This window comes from Artibeus jamaicensis, unplaced genomic scaffold, assembly GCF_021234435.1.
Source record: "Artibeus jamaicensis isolate MK-2021 breed Jamaican fruit bat unplaced genomic scaffold, CSHL_Jam_final contig_3214, whole genome shotgun sequence".
Lineage (NCBI taxonomy): Eukaryota > Metazoa > Chordata > Mammalia > Chiroptera > Phyllostomidae > Artibeus > Artibeus jamaicensis.
In genome coordinates this window covers 5801555-5824095 of record NW_026521760.1, presented here as the reverse complement: position 1 = coordinate 5824095, position 22541 = coordinate 5801555, and the positions used below count along the sequence as shown (strand labels likewise).

At 37.7% G+C, this 22541-nt stretch overlaps 1 protein-coding gene across 2 annotated transcripts in view; it reads right to left on the bottom strand.

The window, feature by feature from the left end:
* Positions 1–21983, bottom strand: part of FAM174A (family with sequence similarity 174 member A) — a 29859-nt gene extending 7876 nt beyond the window's left edge. The window contains exons 1-2 of one of the 2 annotated variants that reach the window (XM_037153836.2): positions 21327–21983; positions 4012–4161 (exon numbers count right to left, since the gene is read on the bottom strand). In XM_037153836.2, coding sequence (XP_037009731.1) covers positions 4023–4161; positions 21327–21766 — 579 coding nt within the window. In that variant the 5' untranslated portion in view covers positions 21767–21983 and the 3' untranslated portion in view covers positions 4012–4022. The remainder of the gene's footprint in view (positions 1–4011; positions 4162–21326) is intronic. The other variant, XM_037153835.2, reaches the window with a different exon arrangement.
* Between the last annotated feature and the right edge of the window lie 558 nt (positions 21984–22541).

Below are 22541 nucleotides of genomic sequence, written 5' to 3'. Positions count from 1 at the left end.
ACAATTAAGATATATATGCATCTTTCCCATAAGATAAATTTGAACAGTTAAATAAACTGATGTCATAATATATGTGTAATCTTTACTGTCAACATCAGATCAGAGAGAGCTACTCACTGAATCAGCTTCAAATGAAGTAAGGAATTTGGGTTGTATATCCCCACACAGAAAATAATCTAAGTTACAGAGGGTGAGGATCATTGGTGAATATGGAACAAATATTGAAGTAGGAAAGTCATTACTTTGCAACTATAATAGTGAAGATCAGAACAGGCAAAAATGATGAATGTGTGCTAAACCTGGGGGGAATTCTAATGAGAAGCAGAATATTGTCATGATTTAGTGTATCTCCTTATTAGTTGCAAAGGGGAAAAAAGCAGTAACATACTAGAGAAACTGGATAAAACCTAGAACAGGTGCATCAAAATCACCACTGCTAATGAAGGACAAATGAACATCATGTGTCTTCAGATATGGTATCTTGAGAAGGAGGAAGGGCGATCTGTAGAGTATTTCGGCTAAGAATGCATGACCTGAATCTAATTACGATGAAACGTCAGAACACCAGATAAACATAAAATGAGGGAGATCCATTCTTTTGTATCTATATTATGAGAGAGAATATATAAGACAATTACATAAAATATTAATAGGTGAATCTACATAAAAATCATGGGGTATTCTTTATACTACTTTTATTCTTTTAACTTTTCTGAAGACTTTAAATTATTCCCAAACAAAAGGTTTTTTTAAAGAGCACAAATATATGCTCTTTGAAAAAACAAAAGCCAAACAACATAGAAGAATACAGAAAGAAAACTGAAAATAAAAAGGAACTGTTAACCTCCACACCTCACCTTTCCCTCAGCTAAGTGCCACAAAGTCAGGATTTCTTTCTTTCTTTTTCTGTTTTGTTGCTCTAATGTGTCACAAACATTTAGACCAGTACCTGGCACTGGATAGTTGTAATATAAATAGCTGCTACATCTTTCATTTATTGGATAAATGAATAAATGAATGGAGTGAGTGAGTGAATAGAAAAGCAGTAATAATTTGCTCTTTTTACTTTATCTAGACATTTGTACATTGAAGGTTTTTTTCCTAAGATTTTTTCAAGTAAATATAGTCATACTACTAAAAAACTCAAGATGATTGAGTCAGGACTTTATGGTAATTATCATTGATCACTATCATTACCCCTGAAATTTGCTTCTCTATTATTATTACCATTCCTCCCTCCTTTACCCTCAAAACACAACACCTAAATCTTGCTGATAATACTGTCAAAGCCTCTTAAATAATTTACCCCCCCTCTCCCTCTCCTGCTCTCACTCTAGTACTGGGCACCCCATGGACTTGCACCATCTAACCAGTTTTCTTCATCACTTGATTTCTTATCTTAACTCTTCTGCAATGACTACAGAATAAGCTTTTTTTATACACCTTTGATTGTGCTTGTTTTAAAATTTTCCAAGTGGCTTTCATAACTTGTAATTTCTAACTGATTAATATGGATCATGATCTGCCTTTTGATTCTTTGTTCTGCATTACCTATCACTTTCTTTTGTATTCGAAGCTCAAAAATCATTCATTCATTTATTCATTGTCACATATGGTAATATAGCATTTATTTAACTTTTTTTAGTCCCTTAAATATTCCACACTCTCTTTTGCTTCTGGTACTTTGTACCTCCCGTTCTTTTTCCAATTCCCACCCAAGTATCCACTTTTCATTTTGCTAATTCCTACTAATTTTTTCAGGTCTCAATTTATATATCACTTCCAAGAGGACTTTCTGGACTATTAGCTTTTGGTTAAGTATTCTATGTCCCTGATATAAGTTCTTATACCACCCTATACTTACTCCTTCTCCATTTATGTAACTCTGATTAATGTGTAGCTCCCTAATAGAATGCAAGATTCATGAACAGTGGGGTATAAGAGTGGGGTAAATATTAGAGGAAGGTCAGTGATGAGCCAGGATGCAGACTAAAAGATAGCTATGGGTAATTGTATCTTAATACAACGGACCCCTTCTTTATGCCTCTCCTCTCTTCATCTCTCCTAGGCCCCCTTCCTCCCTACTGCAAGAAGTATTATTCCGACCTGGTCAGGTGGCTCAGTTGGTTGGAGCATCTTCCTGCATAACAAACAGAAGGTGGTGGATTCCATTACCAATTGGGGTACATCCCTAGGTTGGTGCATGTGTGGGAGGCTACTGATTAATGTTTCCCTCTTGCATGGATGTTTCCCTCCCCACAACCCTGGTTCCTTCTTCTCTCTCTAAAAAATCAATTAAAAATATATCCTCAGGGGAGAACTTAAAAAAAAAAGATGTGTTATTCTACAACACAAACCTGATCATCTGATTAGGTACACTCCAAACAGCATCAATAGTTCTCCAATGACAGCAACGTAACACCAAGTTCCTTGGTGGATCACAAAACCACGTATTTCCCTCAAAAGGACTTGTGCGTCTGTGTCCTTCACAGACACCGGTCCTCCCAACCCTGCCTGTAGAAATACACATGCACACACGACAGGCTATATTCTGGACATTTTCTGCTGCACTTCCTGAACTACCATCCTCCACAACTACTAAACTTTAGGTAGTGGCGTCTACCTACAACCAACTTGGTCTTTAGGCAAGCCTACTTGAAATACATTAATCGGGGTTCAAATTCAGTTCCTCTTTGGAAACTACCCTGACTTCCTAAGTTAATAACTTCCTTTTTGTTCTTCCCTTTCTGTGTATGTACAGGAGAGGCAACCACATACACTTAGTTTTTAAGAAGACTGCAAATACTATACTTTTTAAATACTGTAAAAATGAAAAGAAATCAATAATTATATGTGAGACTCCACCACCATCTTATTCAATGGGAGCCTTCTCTAGGGTGAGCCCGAAATCACAGAAATGACGTGCCACTCCTCCTGTCAGGCTGCTCCCAGCTGTATTTTATATGATTCTTACCGCGATTTCTAATGTATCGAGATGAGTCTTTGTTACACACAATGGTTCTTAAATGCATGCCAGCTACTTTCTCTGGTTCGCACTGAAGAAGCAGAGAGCCACTGGCAATATCTGACTTAACAGGAATCGTATAATACTTCACAGGCAGTTTAAGGGCTTTTCAGAATGTACATTCAGATATTCTAAATTTTTATGTAATGCATTTTATTCAGGTTAGTTTTCACTAAGAGAGGGAGTGTTTAATGGACAGATGTAGCTGCTTTGTTAATGTTTACACATCCAGTCTCTGACACTCTTCTAACTGTACAACTGACATTTCAAATATGCATTTTTATTAAATGAACTACCAGCAACCAAAACGTCATATAGATATCCTTTAATAGACACATTATTGTTGAGTCCTTTTTCTGAAATCCCGGATTTCTGTACTCTGCATTTGTGCCTCATTATAACTCCTTTATCAGAATAATTACCTCTCTATCCAAATATCCTTCCCTATTAAAATGAATCTTTATTGCCTCCTTCCTTCATTCGTCTGTATTGAAAGAAATTCCATATTCATATAATTTCCCTTATCCAAACTTCTTAGGAAAGATCTTAACACTCAGTAAGGCTACATCGGAGAAAAGACATAGCTACACTACCAGGCCGTATACCATCAGTCCCACAGTTTTGCCAGGAAAAAGCGCAGAGTTAACCCAGACTAACACTGAAACATCTTCAGAATGCAATGATAAAACCAACTCTACTATCCCCCTTGGACACACTCACACAGTTAATAAACATTACCAAGATACAGCAGTTGAAAGAGCAAATCTGTGCAAGATGTACAATACAGATTTCTTTGGAGGATGGTGTTCTATTGTTCATGTTTATTTTAGTAAAAGAATGTGAATGTGAACTACTGGTTGGGGACTGCAAAGAACTTCATTAAAAGAACTGAGTGAAAGTTTTTAGGATAAAAACTAAACATTAAATAAAACTCTATTTTTTCAATGCACTGGTCAAGGACTTACCTCCTGACTCAGGAAACTGACCTGCTCAGCACTCACCTTCGAGGATGATTGGCATCGAACAGCGTGGTGTCATCGTCCTCATCGTCTTGTTCTAAAGGGGTCAGTTCCATGTTTTCTATGTTCGTGTCCAGGACTCCGTATCGCCGAGTCTTTCGGTTTCTTCTTCGCATCCTATTAAATACACACATGAATGAATAAAAATTATTTGAGTCTGGTACAGATGATCCTTATATCTATTTGTAAATTAAGAATAAATTATGTCCTCTTTTTCTGACACAGGAGACTCCCAATACGAGAATATTTACATTTCAGAAATTCAGCCTGGGTTATTTAGGAAACAAAGCCTACTCCCACTCAGCATTTCTTCTGTCTGACATCCCCTCATCCCTCTCTGTCAAGTTCAGTGTTGACTGATCCTCCTTTAAGCCTTAGAGTTCAGGTATCATATTTTTACTGAAGCCTCTAGTCCAACCTTCTCCCCCCCTTTTCCATGCATTCCTATCACCATACAGGATTACGTACTTTCAGCCCCACTAAGAAATGGTTATGTGTAAGTGTACTCAATTCCCAACTGAGTAGCTTACAACCCTGGTTGTAAAGCAGAACTACATGGGGCATTTTTAAAAGCTTCATATTTAGGCCATACCACCGCACAATTAAGTCAGAATTTCCAAAAACAGAAACTAAACATTAATATTTTGTTCAAGTTCTATAAGTGATTCCAGCTTCCTGGATCAGTGGTTCTTGAAGTGTGGTTTCCAGGATCAGCAGAATCACAAACACCTAGAACTATCAGAAACTCAAATCCTCATGTCCATCCACACCTAGTAAATAAGAAATTTTGAACTTGGAAACCCAAACACACCGTTTTAACAAACACTCCACGTGAGTTTGATGCACGCAAATTTTGAGAACTACTGTCCTAGAGGAATGGAAGTATTTTAGGATGCTAAACGTTATCTGTATACATATGAAAAGGTCTCATGTTTTAAAACTATATTCTCTGCTTCTCTCAAATAACTTGTTCTTGTCCTTTAAATTCTTTACCAATTTGCATTTATATGTGCTTACCTATATGACTGTTAATTTGCCTGTCTTTCCCACTACATTCCCTGAGGGCGGTGACCATGACTGCCTAGCTCACCACTGTGTGACTGCAATACGTCTAGTACAGTGTGCGGCTGATTAACACACACTTCAAGTCTTTGTTGGGTGTCTGAGTGAGAGCAATGCCTGAGTCATTTTTTTTTTTAAAGATTTTATTCATTTATTTTTAGAGGGGAAGGAAAGGAGAGAAGGAGAGGAACATCAATGTATGGTTGCTTTTTTGGTGCATCCCCTGCTGGGAACTGGCCCCTGCTGGGAACTGGCCTGCAACCCAGGCATGTGCCCTGACTGGGAATCAAACTGCAATCGTCAACTTCGCAGGCCTGCACTCAATCCACTGAGCTACACCAGCCATGCCTGAGTCATTTTTTATGCAACAACCTTAACTCCACACAAAGGAACGTGTGTCACACAAATATCTATCGCAGTTTAAAAACAGTATAGAAGGTATTTCAGCAAGTAATGGCAAATAGGTTTACTTAAATTCTGATTCACTTAGTTGGATTTATGACAAAAAATTCTACAACTATGGCAACAACTATAAAAAGCAAAATGAACCTCTGCAAACACAACAGTAGGAACCCTGAGATGAACTGTCCTACACATACAAACACACACTCAGGAAATACTAGAGCGTTACTGAGTATCAGGCATTGTGCTGGCTTCTGGGTGTAAAGTACCTGGGCTCAGTGATAAAAATTTCAAAAACATGACTATTTCTGGATAAAAATCAAGATAATTCCTACTAATCACCATCTTTGGATCTATCATTATGCCCACCCAAAGGTACTGAAACAGAAAACACAGACTTAAGAATAATACAGTATTTTGCCCTGGCTGGTGTGGCTCAGTGGATTGAGTACTGGCCTGTGAACCAAAGCGTCGCTGGTTCAATTCCCAGTCAGGGTTATGGGTCAGGTCCCCCATTTGTGGGCGTGGGAAAAGCAACCACACATTGATGTTTCTCTCCTTCTCTTTCTCCCTCCCTTCCCCTCTGTCTAAAATTAAATAAAATCCTAAAAGAAATAGTACAGTATTTAAAGCTACAAATGTAACCAAAGCAAAAGTTAATACTAATATAAGAACTAGCAATGTAAGGTAGATTGATAGTAGCATAAGCTGGTCTTTCTTATTTGGTGAAAAATTCAACATTTAGATTATTAATTAACAGGCATGTATATTTATGTGTGTGAATGCTTATATCTGTGGGTGTGTGTGCACATACACACACATGCTCACACATGTGCCATATAAACCAGAGGTTTAAACTTTTTTCTGTAAAGGATCAGATAGTAAATATCTTAGACTCTCTGCAGATCATAGTGTCTGTCACACAGTCATATTAACCAATTTGTTGTTTTGATTTCTAACAATCTTTTAAAACGTAAAAAAAAAATTCTGGCTCACAGGCCTTAAAATAAAGTTCAGCGGACTAAATTTACCCTATGGATCACCATTTGCCAACCTCTGATTTAGATTTATGAAAGTAATTCTAAATCTAATTCTAAATTCTAATTCTGACAGAAAAACTAAGAACAGAAATGATAAAAATAATGACTATGGAATTAGAAATTTTAAAAAGGACAAGGGTGTTATGGTTCACTATTGGTTCTTTTGAACCACATGATTTAATAACACTTGTACGTATTCCTTGGATTTGAAAAGTTAAGGAAGCTACTTGGCAACAAAAGTTAAGGATATTCAGAGTTATAATCTCTCCTCTTTCCTTTTGCCAGTTGTTCAATTTTCTAAACCACATGGCTTTCTAAACATTCATCTTCAGTCAACAAAATCTGAAATTAATGTCATGGGAAATTATTTTTTAACAAAAGCAGATTCTTCCAGATTAGATATTATGTATCAAACAGTCATTACGTTAATAACCTGGTCGTTGCTACTCATGAGATACCTTGGAATAATATGAACACAGAGCTTAAGGGCTTTTAACATGTATCTCAGTGGCCACTCTTCTCCACTGTCAACGTGTTCATCACAGCTTGAATAAATCCCCAATCTTTCAATAAGTGGCCAAACATATCTGCCTAATAAAACGGTTTTCTCTCTCTGTGTACAGTGCAAACATCTGACAAGACTTTGGGAGTACTCTTATGTTTATGCTAGCTTGCACTGTCCTTTAATCATGTATATAAATATCTTCTAAACATACATCCAAGATCTTGAAAATCAAGATACTACTTCAAATACAAAGATAGTGAGTACATTATTATACACCAAATAAATGAGGGAATGCAGATCAACTTAAATTAATTTAGTATTTTAATAAATGTTACTAATTTATACAAGAATAGGTCAAATAAAAAACTGTATAATGTTTAATACAATTTAAACTTAAAACGAGCTTCCCTAAAAATGTGTTTCCCAAATCCAAACATATGGACAGTGATGGCAACACGGTCCTGACAACTCCACAGCCCCGCAAATATCAAATACACTGTAGTAACATGCATATGTCCCTGTATATGTTGGGTTTTTTCAAGGAAGGTCAAAAACACCCGTAAAACTTTAAAATCACTGGGCTGATTCAATAAACCATCTACCTAAAATACTAACAAACATTATGTGTAAAATACAATACAAATAAAAATATACTGAATATATAGAATACGTTATTTTAATAAGTTTACTTTTATTTTTAAACAAATATTCAGAGAGTTTTACTTCCACAAGAAAGTGTACAAGAAAAGAATAGGAACACCAAAATTAGGCAGAGAGGTAGAAACCTTAAACAGACTTCTGCCATACACTTTTCTATTATTTTTTCTTTTTCAATTACAGTTGACATTCAATATTATTTATGTAAGTTTCAGGTGTACAGCATAATGGTCAACTATATAAGTTATGAAATGATGCCCCAATAAGTCTAGCAACCACCTGGCACCACATACAGTTCTTGTAATATTACTGACTATATTCCTATGCTGTATTTACATTCCTGTGACTGTTCTGTAACTTCTGGATCCCTTCACCATTCTCACCAGCTCCCCCGACATCCTTCCCATCTGGCAACCTGCACTTTGTTCTCTATATCTCTGAGTCTGCTTCTGTTCTGTTTGCTAAATTTGTCATTATTTTAATCAAAAAAGTAAAGGAGGCTTTAAATTCATTCCATTTTAACAGCTTGATTCTTTTCCTACAAATAATGGTTTCCATTAAGCTCACAATACCTAAAATTTGCCTAGATGTGTTGATAATTATATACACATAATTTATAGACATGCACACTTTTCTACTTGACATAGGAAATGCATATCACAATCTGAACACAAATTTTGTTGCCTCTTGGTTAACAAAAAAATAGGGACTTTATTTATGCACAGAGAGGGAAATATGGAGGCCTAAAAGAGCAAAAGAAATCAGCTACATGGTTTATTATAGTGAGTTATATTCACTCACAGGTAAATGATTTTGATCAGACCTCTTCTAGTTAGTTATTCAAGATATTATTCAAATAGATATCCTATATAGATGCAGATTCCTCACTGTTCCATTACATCAGGCTGGTAAGGATTATTTAAATAATATCGGAAAACTACAGGAGAAAAATAAAATAAACTACTAAAGTAAGCTTGATAAAATTTTATGTTAAAATGTATAATGCCACACAAAACAAACACAACAGAATAAAACTCCATTTCATTTTACTACTCTATGAAAGTAAGAACACCAACCAAGGTAACTGTCTGTACCCATCAAACTTTATTCTTTTGTTTCCTTTTAAACTGAATGCCTGTAAGGTATCATTAACTATGAAGTAATACAAGTAATATTATTCCTTAATTTCTTCTATAGCATTTTTCAAAACTAGACTGAGGTGTATTTTATTATATATTTTATACACATGTACTCCCCTATGTGATTAGATATAATGATAGAGCAGAGTAAATCTTAATAAAGGTACAACTACTGAAATGAAATTTTTCTCAACTGTTTTTTGCAAAGCAATGAATTAGTAACCAATGATAGTTTTGAAACTAATTATTTTGCCACTGTAACTTAAGGAAATAAAAATTAGTGAGCCACATTATTAGTTGTCTATGACTTTCATTGAGAAATGAAATATACAACACAATTGTATATATAAAATATAGTAAAAATAATTCCTCTCATCTTCATCTCTTGTCACCCAAACCCAGTCTACCAGTTTTCATTTCAAGTTTTTCAATAAGTAAACACTAATAACAGGTAAAAGTATATTATGGTTTGAATTGTGTTCCCTGAAATTCACATGTTGAAATCCTAACTTTAGATTGAATTACATTCACTCATTACATGGCATGCACATGTGAATGATCTTGATTAGATCTCTTCTACATATTCAAATTATTATTCAAATATGTATCTTATGTAGAGATTGAGATTCCTCAATATTTCATTATACTCAGATTGTTAAGATTTCTGTTAAAATAACATGTAAAAGCTATAGTGGAAAAATCATTACTAAAGTAAGCTTGCTAAAATTTTAGCATCTGACCTTATTTGAAGATAGGGCCTTCACAAAGTCAGTCAAGTTAAAATAAAGTGGCAAACACAAAGTCCTATTGATTGTACTTCCTGAGATTCATTGAAGTTCATTTACAGTGCTCACCACTGCTATCAATTGCCTTGACTATTAAAATAGCTGCGAATGGTCTTCCTCTATCTACTTTCTGGTCACCCACTAACCTCCCCTCCATCCTCTAAAACCTCCAATGGTTTCCCACCTCACCCGGCTCTTTACATTCTACTTCACTTTCATCACTCCAGCCAGTGCCTTCTCTCATTCCCTCAGAATGACCATGCTTTCTCTCACTGGCCTCACACTCTTCCCCACCCACCAGCTTATCTTAGTGCCTATTCATCTTTCAGCCTCAGCCTCTCCTGATGAACCCAGCTCCATCATAAACACCTACTGGCTTCCACAGCACTATGTACATCTCCTTTAAAGTACTTACCAAGGATGTCTTGTATACTTATTTGTGTAGATATCTGCCTGTCCTGCTAGACCACTAGTTTCATGGAAGAAGAAAATAGATCTGTTTTTGTTCACTATTGTACCCAAAACACACAGGCACTGGCATAAAACAGATGCCTAATAAATATGTTAAACAAATCATTTAACTGAAATATATGGACTCACAGTAAGTATATCTTGTATTTCCTCTGTAAAACAAAGATATCTATAATTTCATATGAAAATCATCACTTTGGGGATAAGAGAAGTCTGAAAGAACATTTATCTCCAGGGACATACCATAGCAAAACTTAGGGGAACTAGTCAACTTTTATTTTTATTTTTAAATTTTAAATAAGATTTTGTTACTTTAGAGAGAGGGGGAGGGAAGGAGAAAGAGAGGCAGAGAAACATCAGTGTGTGGTTGCCTCGCATGTGCTCCCCACTGGGGACCTCACCTGCAACCCAGGCATGTGCTCTGACTGGGAATCAAACCAGCAACTCTTTGGTTTGTAGGTCCACACTCAATCCACTGAGCCACACTAGGAAGGGTTCAATTTGTAAATCATAATATGGATAATGGTCTTTTGTACTAGAATGATTACATGGAAGAGGCACTCACTCCCGGTCTCTAGGATTCATGTTTAGGATATTTTCGGTAGAGGCCAGGCGATTATCATATACTACCCAAATTAGAACCCCCAATATTCAACTTGTACCCTGTTCTGTGGTGTTTCATTTTTATCTTTTGGGTATGAAAATTTACTACAGCGTAACATGTAGTTATCTTTCATCTACTCACTAAAGTTTATTCTGTCCAAGGCCAAACTGAGTTTGTGCTGTTCTCTTTAACATTCTCAGCACTCTACATGGAAGCCATATCCAATGTTAGCGATATACCTGCCTTACTATACAGGATAAAATGGGTTAATCTGTTTTTTATCTCTGAGGATCATTATGATTTTTCTACTTTGATGCAAAGCATCAAAACTATTGGTCCCACAGTAAAGTTTTCAAACTACGGTGATGTTAAATTTCTTTAGTTTCATTTCGTAATTGTTCTAGGATCCTCTGTCAGCCTATCATTCAGTGAGCTCTGTCACTACCACAACCTTGACCAAGTGCAGCACTAAATAGAAGATTCTTCCCACAAAGTATCCTGACACCCGCCATCTTCAGTAAAATGCTCCCTGCTAACACCCAAAAGTTAAGAAAGATCAAATGTATGTTTGTCTATGTTTAAAATATTTCAATCTTGCTATCTCTGATAACCTTTTCTCACCCACCTACTTCTAATTTAGCACATACTATTAGTTCTTATGCTTAGATTTGTCTCCCATTTGATGCTATGCTGGTGTTAACCTCCAGGTGAAGTCGAATCCTAAGTAGCTGTCATAGAGCTTAGCCATGAAGTATCCTATGTAAAATGTACACGTGGCACAGAGTGCCCTAGTGATCTCTCTGTCTGTACACGGATTTCCTAGTGTTCTCTTTTAGGCCACAAGCCTTGGGATACGCAGCTTGATAATTCTTCTGACCAACCCCTCTGGCAAATTCTCTTACATTCTCCTTTTCCCCCTCCTGACTTTGTTAGATCTGACCTCTCGTCATTACAGTTTCAGAGGTCAGATATCATACATAGTATGGTATGGGGGAGGTATTAGAAAAGATATTACAGTAACCTCCCCCAAATGTATTATAATTCCACTATAGATACAAAAAAACAAATCATTAAAAATAGTTACTGAATGTACATACATCTCAAACATTAAGCTAAGGAGCTTACAAGCATTACCTGATGTAATCCTCATAATAATTCTGTAAATACCCTCATTTTAAAAATAAAGGCAGAGCTTGGAAAAAATTATGGTGGAGCTAGGGTTCAAATACAAGCAATCTGACTCCCAAGCCTGGGTTCTTGAACATTAAACCATACTGTTTCCTACGCAATCAAAGTAATTTTAATCAAGGTCATAAAAGTGGCTACCAAGACAGTCCTCTGAACCCCAATATCTTACATTATACCAGATTAGGTATATTGTTCTGGTGAACTGTTTTTTTCGGTTAATCCTTTTGTGGTAAAAAGTAATAACTTAGTAGCTACTTGCATTAATAAGTACATTTTATTTATCCAACAGGAAACCCCCTTCTCCCTTAACAGGACCACAATTTTGTTTAGCTAGCAATTGAGCCCAGCCCTAAGAGATACATAATTATCATAATAATTGGTATAAACTAATCCTGAAAGTGTCATCTTCCTTTTGCCAATCATTGTCTAGGGCTCAACAGATAAAGCCATTCAGACAAATGGCAGAGAGGAGAATGCCTCCAGTAGCGGGTTCCTGGGAAAAATTGTTCTCCCTGATCAAAAACAGAAGACTATAGGAAGAGAAAGCCCACGTTCAGGGTCCCTTCCCTCTTTGCTGGTTGAGACACTAACTGTGTAAGAACATAATACTAAAAACTGAAGTAGCCATCCTATGGAAAGACAAGGATGGGGAATGGCAGGACTCTTGTTAACCTCACCAAATCACTGAACCAAGCCTGAGCCTGCTCATATTCATGACAATAACAGAAACAATAAATATTTTTATTAAAATCACTTTTACTTAGAGTGCCATTACTTGTGGGTGAAAACCTAACTGATAAGGGCACTTAGCATCTTAGCTTCTCTGAACTAGGTTGTCAATCTTCCATCACCCAGAGAGGTATTTCCTTCTGATTCTCAATTTTTAAGAATCCTTCAGGCAGGTTCTATTAGCAATCTGTCCACCCTGAATAAATCAATCATATGTTGTTTTTTTCTCTCAACAGCTGCCAATCAAAAATCAAAGTGCTGCGCATACACAAACCACTAACTTCTCATAATTTTACTCTACTTGATTTTTTCAGCTTAGCTCAGTGGTCCCGTCTTCATCTATATTATCATATCTTTTTCATCTTTTTCTCTCCTCAGAGTTTCAGCAGTCCAAATTTATGAAAACAACTGTTTTTATACTGGGCTCCTCAGAGTCCCAGGCTTTAGTGGAAGTGTTGCCAATCAATATAGTGTTGCTTTTAGCTACTTTACATACTGAGGCCCTAACCCTAAGAGTGATGGAAATCTCTAACACGAGAAGAAGGCACAAGGCATGTTATCATGTGACCTGTCATGTCCACTGTCCCTAGTCCTATAAGCTCTTCTGAATGGGAAGGAGGGTTAATTATCTTCTATTATGCAAACCCCCCTATTCTCAGCTACAACCAATATGATCCTGGGGTGGGCACCTTTTCTAAACAAGGCCTATAAATCTCTAGACTGGATTGTGACCTATGACATAGCCTAACCTACAGAGGTAAGCCAATCAGATTACCTGCTTTAGGAAGTCCAAGTGGGAGAAAACATGTGCACACTGGAAAGTAAAACACTAACACTTTGAAAAGGTAATGCAGACTAAAGGACTCTTGGAGATACTGCAAGGCATAGTAAGAAGAAGATTAGGTCATAGTAGACCTAATTTATAAGAAAGTAAACAGTAGAAGCCAGAAGCTATGAAGTAGAAAAAGATATACAAAATAAATTAAGTAAGCCAGTCAAGTGAGAAGAAAAAAGAACAGGCAATTAAAGAGTGGATAAATTCTGTTAATTTTATATAGCAGTGCTACTTTTTCAAGAGTTGGGATAGTTTTGCAATGAGTATCACTGTGCATCCATTATAATGTGCACACTTTATAAGACAGCATGGGGGAATAATACAGACTGAACTGTTAAAACATTATTTAATTGTTTATTATTTTCAGTATTGATAACAATTTGTTTTACTATTCCTTGTAATGCAAATTCATCCCAATAAAAGAACAAAAATATAATCAATCAATAATTTCAGAACTCACTGAGCAACACAGAAGGAACACCAAAAGTAGAATTCAAACTCTGGGTTCTGGAGGAGCCTGGCCAATTTCCAGCTATTCGACCTTCGGTATTATCACTTCACATGGCAGACATTACTGGTGCCCACCAAATCTGTCTCACACACTCACACACTCACACACACACACACACACACACACACACCCACCCCTTTCATCCCAGCTCTGTATACAATCAGACTCATTTCTAGGCTGAACCAGCCAAAAGCCCCTCCGCATTCTTTGGTCTCTCTTACCCAACTGTGACAACTGTGAAGGGCTTATGCTGAAATGGCAAAACTTCTGAGGTAAAGATATAATTTTAAAGATACTGAGATACCAATGAGAGGCTAAGTATTTTAATCAGGTCCATACAGGTTATGCTGAGGTAACAATCTCAGTGGCTTAATGCAATAAAAGTTTATTTCTCCATTATGAAAATTAAGCTGCAGGCTTGGACTATCCTCCAGGACAGCTGTCCTCCATATGGTAACTCAGCGATTTGGCTGGCCTTAAACCTACGCTTTTGATTAAAAATAATAATGTCCCTATACAATAATCCCTTCTTGCTTTATAGACTTCACTGTGGGAGAAATGTCCTACAAAGAGGAAGGAAATGTACATACTAAGTGAGATCTTCATACTTCTTTGTCCTATCAATAAGTAGCAATTACCCTTAAATTTCCAAATCTTCACTACCTAACTTATACAGCAAAATAAAGAATGAACAAAGAACACTCTCTCATTAACTAACTACTTATGCAGAGCCTACAAAATGTTGTACATAATATTCAGGAATGGGGATTTAGCAGGGAATAAGACAGACAATGAGTTTCTCGTAGAGATTATATATTAATTTTAGGAAGACTGATCTGTTCCTACTGTTACTTGTATATATTTTGCAATTGCTAATTGTTCTTTAGAGTATTTCCAGATTTAAAGTTGACATTATTTCTAGTCACATATTCATTATAACTGGATTAGATGAAAAAAACAATATGGGAGTTTAATGGACATTAAGTATTTTACAAGTAACATATTCTCAGTATTACCTCCTATGAGTTAAAGAAATTATGATTTTGGTGCATTCTTCCCCATTGGCAAATATCACTCATGCTGGTGTGCTGTTACGCATACTGTGAAAGGGGGGAGCCAAAATGGGCATTCGCCAAAATGAATAGTTTTCACCCCACAATCTGGAAGCAGAAGGTATGAGTCTGAACACTGTCCAGACATTGTTAGCATCAGTCAAGCTTTGGCCGTCACATAGCCACTAAGTGTAGGACTCACACTGAAGGAATAAAATAGATGCTGGTTAAAGAGTGCAGTTTTTCTTGGGAATAGTTCAGAATTTACAGTTAACATACAGCATGTTAGTGAGTCATCCATCCTAACTGGCCTCAAACAACTGTAGCCTTATAAGCTTTACAACAATAAAGATAGAAAATCAATGCCACTTCTGGTCAAGATGGCGACACAGGCAGACATGGCTCCCCTCTTTGCACAACCACATCAAACTTGGAACCATCAGAAATCAAGCTGAGTGGAAGTCTTACAACTACAAAATTAAAGAATTCACATCCATCCAGAACTGGTAGGAGGGGCACAAATGTAGAACGGGCTGGTCTCTCACCCATGTGTGGTGGATAAAAATTCTGGAAGGATATCTCAGGATGGAGGAGTCCCAGCCCCATACCACAACTCCAGCCCAGGGTTCCAGTGCCAGGAAGATGAGTCCCCACAACTTCTGGCTGTAAAAACCAGCAGGGATTAAGTCATTGGAAGATACTTCAGGAGACCCAAAAAGTTCCTCTTAAAGAACCCACACACAAATTCAACTACTCAGACCTGCTCCCTCTGAGCTGCAGCACTGCAGTAGCAGATTAAAAACCACTAGTGGAAAACAGGGAGAAACTAAAATGTGTGGGATCAAGGCAAGCAGAAGCCATTGTCCCTTTTCTAAATCCTCCCCTCCACACAGCCCACAAGCTGGTGCCTTGTATGAGACTGTATCAACCTCACTTATGCTGTTTGACTTGCCTGGAGATCCCCAGAGACTCTGCCCCATTCAATTTATAGGCCCACCCAAGCTGCATTTCCATACAAATGGCTGATCTTGGCTCCCTTCACAACTTCCTAAATCCTATCAAATGAGCAACAGCTGGCCTCAGTGAGTCCCAAGCCTGGCACAAGTAGCAGCCATCTCAGATTGCTTTATAATACAGGCAGCATGGCCCTAGGAAAAACATAGGAGTGGGCTGACCTTGACCTGCACCACTTGGGAAACACCAGGGGCAGTGCATGTAGTGGTCAGCTACAAACTATGTCAGAGTATCACCACCCTGCCCCTCCACAGAAAACAGAGGTTGGTGGTAGGTGGTCACAGCCAGTCCTTGCAGCTGACTGGCCTGGGTAAATCCCTCCCATTGATCTGCCAACAGCAACCAAAGCCCAACTAAAAGAGGAGCATGTAAAGAGGAGGGTGTACTCAGCCAACACAAAGGGTGCACCTTGAGGACCCAGCTTGGGTGATAGGGGAGGCTGTGTCATTGGACCCTACAGGACACCTGCTGTATTAGGCCACAATACAAAGTCATGGAGTCAAAGCAGCGTTACCTAATACATAGAAAAAAAAAAAAAAGAAAAAAACACAAGGAGGCTACCAAAATAAGAAGACATAGAAACATGGCCCAAATGAAAGAACAGATCAAAACTCCAGAAAAAGTGATAAATGAAATGGAGATAAGCAATCTATCAGATGCAGAATTCAAAACACTGGTTATTCAAAACAAAGGTTATTCAAAACACTGTTAGTTCAAAACAAAGGATGCTCAAGGAACTTAGTGAAGACCAGTCAGAAAAAGATCCAGTCAGAAACAGGATACACTAACTGAAATAAAGAACAATTTATAGGGAAACAATAGTAGAATGCATGAAGCTGAGGATGAAATCAATGATATCCCTATCACAAGGAAGCAAAAATAACCCATCAGAAGAAGAAGAAAAAAGAATCCAAAACAATAAGGACAGTATAAGCAGTCTATGGGACAACTTCAAGAGGTCCAATATTCACATCATAAGGTGACAGAAGGAGAATAGAAAGAGCAAGAAATTGGAAACCTATTTGAAAAAAAATGAAAGAAAACTTCCCTAATGTGATGAAGGAAATATATATGCAAGTCCAGGAAACATTGAGAGTCCCAAACAAGATGGACACAAAGAGGCCCACCCCAAGACACATCAAAAGTAAAATGCTAAAGGTTAAAGATAAAGAGAGAATCTTAAAAGCAGTAAGAGGAAAGAAGTTAGTGACCTACAGGGGAGTTCCCATAAGAATATCAGCTGATATCTCAAACAAACCTTATAAGCAAGAAGGGGCTGGAAAGAAGTATTCAAAGTCATGAAAGGTCAGAACCTACATCCAAGAGTGCTCTACCCAGCAAAGCTATCATTTGGGATGGAAGGGCAGATAAAGTGCTCCCCAGATAAGGTAAAGTTAAAGGAATTCAACATCATGAAACCATTATTATATGAAATGTTAAAGGGACTTATCTAAGAAAAAGAAGATCAAAAGTAGGAACAGTAAAATGGCAAAAAAATACAAATCTATCAATAATTCGATCTAAAAAACAGACTAAGCAAACAAGAACAGAGACAGAATCATAGACAGAGAACATTTTGATGGTTGCCAGATGGGAGGGTGTAGGGGAATGAGTGAAGAGGTGAGGGGATTAAGAAGTACAAATAGGTAGTTAACAGAGTAGCTATGGGGATGTAAAGTACAGTATAGGAAATGGAGTAGCTAAAGAAGTTATTTGCATAACCAATGTACATGAACAATGGTGGGGGGACTGCCTGAGGGAGTTTAGAGTGCTAGGTAGAGAAGGAAAAATCAGGACAATTGTAAAAGCATAATCAATAAAATATAATTTAAAAACAAAATCAATGGCAATAACACTTATATACACAGGGGTAGACAAAAGTAGGTTTACAGTATGTAAAACTATATAAACTATAAACCTACTTTTGCCTATCCCATAGATATACACCCCCAAAATTTAACACAGACCCATAATTTACAAAAACATAATACACAGACTACTCTATATCTTCATAGGAACTATACTGTTAATCCTTGAACAACACAGTCTAAACTGAGCAATTCTACTTACATGCGGATTTTTAAAAAAATACTGTAAATGTATTTCCTCTTCATTATAATTTTCTAAACATTTTTGTTCTAGCTTACTTTACTGTAAGAATATTGTGTACAATACATATAACATAGAAAATATGTATTGACTATGTTATCAGTAAGACTTCCAGTAAACAGGAGGCTATTAGTCGTCAGGGGAGTTAAAAGTCATGTCCAGACTTTCTACTGCACGGGATCCGCATCCCTAACACCCAATGTTGTTCAAGTGTCAACTGTATACAGATGGCATTAAATAACAATCATAGAGAGAAAAAAAGAATTTTTGCTTCAGTTTTCTTCTAATCTTTCTTTATGTCAAGAATAAGGTCTCAGTTTGGTGGTTATATGACTTCACCACCTCACAAACATCTCCAAATGTCCCCTTTAAGAGAAAGTGAGTCTGGATTCACTGGCTTTCATGACCAATAGTAGGTAGCTAAAATAATAGTTTACACCAGTCGGTCTCAAACACTTGGTCTTTGGTTTCCTTTACACTCTTAAAACTTAAGACCCCCAAAGAATATATACAGAGAGAGAGAGAGAGATGGATATAGATAGATATATTTAATATGTTAATTAATTATTTAAAAATTTAAAGAATTATTATTTAATTTAAAATATCCATTTGCAGGGTCACATATTTTCTCATGAAAAACATGTTATCAAAAAGAAAGCCAAAATGGTAAAAAGAAGGGCACTGATTTAGGTTTTTTCAAATCTCTTTAATGTTAAACAGACAGAACTAATTAGAAAATGGGAAATCATAAAAAAATAGAAAACAGCTAAATTTTTGTATTTGCTTCCGCATTCCATCATTTACAATGTGTTGTTTGGTTGAAGGATATGAAGAAAATCTAGGTTCACACTGATACGAACTTAGAAAAGAAAGGGGAATTTTAATAGCCTTTCCAGATGCTAGTGTGGATTCTTTTTTGCTACTACAGCAAAACTCAACAAGAGGAAGTTTCTTAAAAGTCAGTTGTAATGTGGAATTTGAAACTACCAGTGAACTTCTTGTACCCTATCAACTTGTAGAAGAACGTACTATTCTGCAAACAGTTTTCAACTTGCAGATTCCCTGAAGAGGTCTCAGGAACCCTCTTCCACCTGCCCACCTAGGGTTCCTTGTATTACATATCCAGAACCAGTGCCTTACACAGTACTTTTTAAAATCAGCTATTTAAGCCAATGGATGTTGGTTTCCCATTCACAAAGTAATAAAACAGATTTTTAAAGGAAACTCTGGTTTAAATAAATACATTTAAAGAAATGTATGAAATAATAGAGGGTAAGTAGTTATGGAAAAAATATAAAGTTTGCAAAACAATAAACGGGTACATTCCCACAAATCTACCATCTACTCCATTTTATAAAGGAGGAAACTCCTTCAGCTCTCCTATTGGCTGGCTCCTTCTAACAATGACTTCTTGGCTTTATATATCAACTCTTCAGAGGGGGTCTCTAAATAACCCACTAAAAAGGGCTTTATTACAGGTTTTTCCAAATCAACCCTATTACATGATTGGAATATTTAATATCATGAATGATGCCATAAACAAACTGATGTCAGTTACAAAGAAATGCATCAAGTGGAGGTTACTGATAACAATAACAAATACCACTAATTAGATAACATAATTCTTTTGTACGTGATAAGGCTTCGAGGGTAGCAGAAAAAATAAGTGGCAATCATTTACCTTTATTCTTAACCCAGTACTTACAACATAATGATCTGCTTTACTTATTAGAAGGTTATCATTAGTCAGGACACAGGGACCTTAATTAGAAAAATATCAAACAAAGTAAACAGTGAACTGTACTTCTGAATCATATTCCTCTTAGGTAAAAGGAAAGGTGTCATTTAAGTGATATGTGTTCCAAATCTGAAATTTATATAACTGCACAATGGAGCATCCTATAGTAAGGCTTTATAAACTGTTCATTTTGGCCCAGGCCAGGTAGTTTAGATGGTTAGAACATTGTCCAGATAAGCCAAATTTCAACTGTGATTCCTAATCAGTGCACATGCAAGAATGAAACAATGAATACATAATTAAGTGGAGCAAATTGACATCTCTCTCTCTCCCTTCTTTCCTCTCTCTAGAATAAAAAATAAAATGTTTATGTCATAATCTTATGACGTCATAAAAATATGTCATAAATTATTGAATGGCAGAATTATTATTTATAGGTGAATTCATTTTAGAAAGGTTTTGTGTGAAATAGCAAATCAATCCATACACTAATTAAAATATTTGTAAATTTGAAGTCAATATACCAATACTTATAGTTTTGTTAGGATACTAAGCGTCTGCTCTAATATTAAAACTGGTTCATATTTATAACATTTGCTTCCTTTGCTGCAGAGGTTATCAGGTTTCCATCTTACCATGCAGTTGGTAACACTATGCACTGAAATACTTTGTGCCATGAAAGGTAAATGCTAAATGTTTCTGATTAATAAGGAGTATGACACAGATTGAACCATACAAAATTGTCAGTTTTCCAGGTCAAAACTGGTGGAACATAGGAACGTACAATCTAATTACTTAGAGGGTAGATTAAAGGCGAATGCTAAGAAACCACGGTTAAGGAAGAAATTTTCTTCCTTGATATTTTATAAAGTAACCATAAGATCCTTCTGTAATATTACTCAAATAAGTATTGATTCAAATAAGTATTGATTTCCTATTAAGTGGAGATATTGTACAAAGTACATTACATAAAATAACCATAAACTTCTTCTGCAATACGTACTATTAATCCACTTAAATATTAATTTCCAATTAAGTATTGACATTGTACAAAGAACTCTAGGACTTATGTTACTAAATAGGAATCCTGCCCTTCCGAAGTTTGCATTCTAATAGGCAAAATGACAAAGTATATAGAGTAGAAAAAGAGAAGCATTACAAGCTATTGGAGTTGAATACAAGATTACTAGTTCTTCAAGGGAAGTCTGCCCTTTGAGGCAAAGTAAAGTGATTTGGTGGGGGCTACTAATTTATAATTTATCAATGAAAGGGAGCAACTTGGTGGTTTAAATTCTCCCAAAGACACCAAGGGCCTTTAAGACGTCGTCACATCTCTCACTCAGGTAGGCACCTCTGAAAGTGGGAGCAGAGGTCAACGCCAGGTCCCAGTATGCTGCCACGCTAGAAGGTCACCAGGCGGCCCATCGAGGCTTCGCCTCACCTGACAGTCCTGACGACGAAGTACACCAGCACCACACCGCTCACCACCATCAACACGGTCAGGGCCCGCTGGGTCGTGGACTTCTCCATCTCGGGGTCGGAGCCAGAAGCGGCGCCACCCACCAAGCCTTCTCCCCCCGCCTTCCCTGCTAGGTCATTTGCCGCAGGCGCCGCCCTGGGGCTGCTGCCATTGCCACCCTCTGCGCTCCGCGGCGCCGCGGCCTCTGCCCGGGCGCCGCCCGGGGAGTGGGCAGCAGTGGGGCCAGGCGGCAAGGGGGACAGAGTCCGCGGTCCACGGTCGCGAGGGCCGGAGTCCGCGGCGGCCTCTGCTGCCTGCAGCAACACCGCCAAGGGCCCTCTTAGCCCTGGTAGGAGCAGCAACAGCAGGAGGGCGGAGGCCAGAAGGCGGCGGGGGCAGCAGCGGCAATGCAGGCCCTTCATCGTCCCTGGGCCAGCCTCTCACCACGCTGGAGCCGCCCGGCCCCCCGACCTGGCTTCAGGAGGGACCATGGGCGCGATGGGGAACGAGGAAGAAGTGACCAACTACCGGGAAGAAACCCGGCCGCGGCAGGTGGCAGAGACGACAGCAGTTTGCACGGGCGGCAGCGGCTGAGAAACCGGAAGTTCGTACATCTCTGTAGCCAGTGCCACTACGGACGCTTTCGGTTGCTAACTTGCAGGGCAGGCGCGTGCAGTGACGTCAGGGCGCAGTGCCCTCCGTGCACGTGCCCAGCCGGGAGTGAGGTCGAGGACTATGGGTAGGTCAAAAGCAAAAAAAGTAAACAACAACAACAAAAAGGGTAGTGTGAAATGTTCAGCAACTCTCTGCACAAGGAAACTGTGAGAAATCACAAGCTTATAATTTGAGTTCCTTGGTGCAGAACTGCAGAAACACAGCCAATCAATGATTAAGGCTCGCTTGACATTCCTCTCAGCTCAGGTTAGGAGTGTTAGACGTTTCTTCGCGGTTTCTAGGGCTTGACCTTCCTTCCCTGCTATCATTAATTTTAGAAAACTTATCATCATAAACTCATGCTCTGCCCTTTTGAGATATAAACGTTTAAAAAGTTTTTGTCAGTTTTACAATCCAGGACTCTCTTCAGGACCAGGGAGCCATCGTTTTGAAATTCAATCAACAAAGGCAATAGTACCCCTATTTCCACTTTCAGTGGGAGGCACCTTGTTCCAAGTTGTAGAACTACCTTCTGTCATGCAG